General features: G+C 40.7%; 1 protein-coding gene across 1 annotated transcript in view; it reads left to right on the plus strand.

Moving 5' to 3' along the window:
* Positions 1–4,161, plus strand: part of CDK6 (cyclin dependent kinase 6) — a 171,541-nt gene that overhangs the window by 1,417 nt on the left and 165,963 nt on the right. The window contains exon 2 of the mRNA XM_024219050.3: positions 560–1,066. Within this exon, the coding sequence (XP_024074818.1) occupies positions 834–1,066 (233 nt within the window). The 5' untranslated portion in view covers positions 560–833. The remainder of the gene's footprint in view (positions 1–559; positions 1,067–4,161) is intronic.

Here is a 4,161-nt window from a genome sequence, read left to right on the forward strand (position 1 = left end):
CACACACATCCCCAATGCTGAGCTGCTACCCCTCCCCCAACTTGCGACTCTGCCCAACGATCACTGAGCTGCTATCCCCTGCCCTAGGACTCTGTCCATCCTCGTCACTGAGCTGCTACCTGCTTCTGTAGGACTGCTCACTCAACCCACATCCCCAACACTGAGCTGGTACTCCCTGCCCTGGGACTATATCCCACCCCCCATCCTCAGCACTGAGCTGGTACCCACCCTTTCCCTTGGCACTGACTTGCTACCCCTCCCTGTGCAGTGTTGAACCTACCCTGTAACCATACAGTGCTGTTCATGCCTTGCATTCCTACAGCATTACACTTGCTCCCATCATCTGCATCGTATTGTGTCCTGCATACGTCCATCTCATCAAATAATGTATGTCAGTCTGTTTTTCTCAGTTATTAAACCATGTAAAGTAAGTGAACTGAAGATGCAGCAGATGCATGTTATGTACAGGGAGAAATGATGCTGGAGAGGAGACAACCCCAGCACTAATGAACTTCTAATGTTTGGGTTTTTTTTTTTTTTTTTTTTTTTTGTCCCATAGATCTAACTGGCTTTACCCAGACAATGATCCCAAAGACTATATGATAATTGCTGGTGGCTGAGAGAGAGAGAGAAGGCATTTTGGGGACTGTATTGAAGCAGAACAGGGGAGCAGGAGGGTGAAATCATCCTGCCTGCTCCTCCAGCAGTGGCAGCTCTGCAACTGGTGTGTGCAGTACATTTTCAGCAGTAGCAAAATACTAGTTTGCAGGAAGCAGCCAGTTCAACAGCAGGACCTGAGGTACTCCAGAGACAAGAGAAGAAGCAGCACCAGCATGGATAAGGACAGCATGAGCCTAGCTGACCAGCAGTATGAATGTGTGGCTGAGATTGGTGAAGGAGCCTATGGGAAGGTATTCAAGGCCCGAGACTTGAAGCATGGAGGTCGTTTTGTAGCCTTGAAGCGCGTGCGGGTGCAGACAAGCGAGGAGGGAATGCCACTCTCCACCATCCGTGAGGTGGCAGTATTGAGGCACCTGGAGACCTTTGAGCACCCCAATGTGGTCAGGTGAGGCGCTGGAGTGGGACCCATGGTCAGCTGAGTTCTAGTTTTGGTACATGGTACAAGGGTGGATTGGACACCAAGTTGAGTATATGGATGGAATGAGCACTAAATTGATACATGGAGTGTGGTATGAGGTTTTGGCAGGCAAGCATGCTGCCTGCCTGATCTCACCTCATCTTTTTGCTCTGCCTCCCACGTACAGGCACCCATCTCCAGAGGCATAGGTGTGTGACATAAGTGTTTGAGTGAATGGGCAAGGAGCCATATATACCCTTTGATCTCCACAGGCACAAGAAGAGGGAATGAAAAGAGAGAACTCTTTTGTCTTGCATATCCACTCTGCCCAACACAGCTGATTTCTGGCAGACCTATTCATTATGAAAGTGGCAGTGGATAATGTAATGTTCCCACCAACTTTAGACAAGGAGTGGGAATTTGTAGGGTTCTAGTTCAGTGTGTTAAGCATAAGCAGGAGAAGTGACCACTTAGGACCGCATTTGTGGGGCCTTGTACCAACAGATACAGAAATACAATTTGCAAGCCCTACTTCCAAAGTGTCAAGAAAAGTCACAATAAGGAAATCCTTGTACTAGTAATTCTGAATACCCAAACCTAAGTTTTTGAACAAAGGCTGCCTCTGTTATAAGCCTTTATATCTTTACATATTCAACTTTGTGCTTATATAATGTATAGGTCAGTTTTAAGTGGCTTATTAATCCTTGCAGGTTGTGCCCAGGGATGCTGGAAAACTTGAAGAAACTTAGAGGGAATTTTGCTAGGAATGTTTGTGAAGCATTGTAGGAACTGTCCTCTACTGTGTAATTGATTTACTAGTAAATGGTTATACATTTTAAACTTATTGCTGATTTCGGTTTGTCCTGCAATCACGCAGAGAGTTTTGGAAAATTCTTTTGAGCTATTTCTTTCAAATATGTAGAATTCTTTGTTCATCATTAATCTTACTTTATGAATTTTAACAAATGGACAGTTTTATAGCAGGTGTACCTTTACATGACAATGTAAAACTTCACTGATCTGCAGTTTAGGGGAGCATGTAACATTAACAAAAGCACCTCCAATATTTGTGCATCAGTTCAAATAATGCAACATTAGACAGCAAAATGAAGACAGTTCGTACTTTTGTGACACCAAATCTCTTATAGGCCTGGGAAGCTAAAGTACAAGTTGAAGTACATGCTGTGAGCCATGTGCCCATTTTAGGGTCTGGAGTTGAGGTTCTATGTTGGAGCTGCAACAGGAGAAGGGAGATTGGGAGTAATTTTTTAAAATGCAAAGATAAATGGATAGAGAAACTCTCATTCTCTTTCTTTTCCAGACATTGTGGCAGTAGAGTCTTATTACTCCAAGGACTGGGTAGGCAAAGGTTTTACATTCTATAAATAGCTTAGAAAACAATGTCTTTTTTTTAAAGTGGGAGGAGTGCTTTACCTTATTGTGTGTCTTTTAGATCTCAACTGGACTCCAAGCAGAGACCTCACTGAGGTTAGTGGTGTGGTGTAGACTGGAGTTCACAACTTTGCTGTTTCTGTTGTTTGGATAGAGACAGTTTTTTGATGGCCATCTAGTAATACAGAGGACTAGAAACTTAGTCTAAAATTTTCAGATGTAGGTGTTTAAGGTTGGGCAGCATATTCATATTTAGGCACTGAAACAAGTGGCTTGATTTAGAGGCGCTGTCTGAGCGGACGCTGTTTCTGTTGACACTAGAAGGAGTTGGGGGTGGTCAGAACTTCTGAAATTCAAGCCACTTATTTTGGTGCCTAAGTACGGATTTAGTTGCCTAGTTTTAGACACTCTCCATTTGAAACTTTTGACCTTTATTTGTTTAAATGAAAGCCTAGATTGTGTAGAAAAAACTAAAATCCTGGAAATACTTAAATATAAGATATACCTGTGGCATTTTTGTCCCTACTGGGATCACTCCATATACAGTGATCCAGTAAGAGGCTCTGTTCTTGAATCCTCCACTTTTCATGAACACTTTAAATTCAGCAAAAACACAAAGAACAAACGTGTTAGTCTGTATCCGCAAAAAGAACAGGAGTACTTGTGGCACCTTAGAGACTAACAAATTTAGTCTGTGTGATATGTAGATTAAATTTGTTAGTCTCTAAGGTGCCACAAGTACTCCTGTTCTTTTTACAAAGAACAAAATGTCTGAAAAGAGCATGCAAATACAGACATGTTTTGCTCAAATTAAAATGCAGAGCAGCCTCTATTTGGTATTTTACAGGTATATCACAAGTTAAAATATTTATTATAAGATCAAATGAATAATTCATTATCTCCAAGCAACAAGTACTTAACCACGGACTTTTGAATATTTAGTTTTAATAGAAATTTATCTGGAAGAATGTTCCAGGACTTAATTATGTTTTCTTGAAGCCTGCAGTGCTTGCCACAGTCAGCATTTCAGATGCGACAGGTTGGGTCATTATGTACCAGTGAGTCTGGCACCTCTGCAGTGCACCTTCTTTCCATCTGTGAGAGTAGAAAATAAAAAGCAAGTTCAAGCAGTAGCTCTTCTGGGATGGGAGAAATTCGATTTAAAAGCATACCTCTGTTGTTTTCACTGGTATCTTTTGAGTAGGTGAAGTTTTAAGTATCATTTTGGAGTGTTTTAAATAATTTTTTTTTAATGAAGACTGACTTGTTTGTATAGGAAGGAGCAAAGATTTAAATGTTTTGATTCCTTTACCAAGCACAGTAGAGGATCTTATAATTTCTTGAGATTAAAGGATTACTTTTGTTTATTATGTAAATATACCCGGAAAAAGAAATGCTGTATATGAAGATCTGTAGTTTCACTCCATTGACCTATCTGCACACAGTTATTAAATGTATTTTGTTCATTACAAATGTTTATTATGTGAGTAACCAGCCTAGAAATTGCAGCCTTGTCAGTATTAGTGAATTAAGGTAGTGAAAAATGCAGCATTTTAACACTAAGATAAAAGATGCATCATTATCAGATAACTAGAATAAAAATTAAAATAGCATTTAAAATGAAGTATTGTTGTGAAGGGCAACAGAGGGTCCTGTGGCACCTTTAAGACTAACAGAAGTATAGGGAGCAT

This window comes from Terrapene carolina, unplaced genomic scaffold (genome assembly GCF_002925995.2).
Source record: "Terrapene carolina triunguis isolate 2854851 unplaced genomic scaffold, T_m_triunguis-2.0 Scaffold84, whole genome shotgun sequence".
NCBI lineage: Eukaryota > Metazoa > Chordata > Testudines > Emydidae > Terrapene > Terrapene triunguis.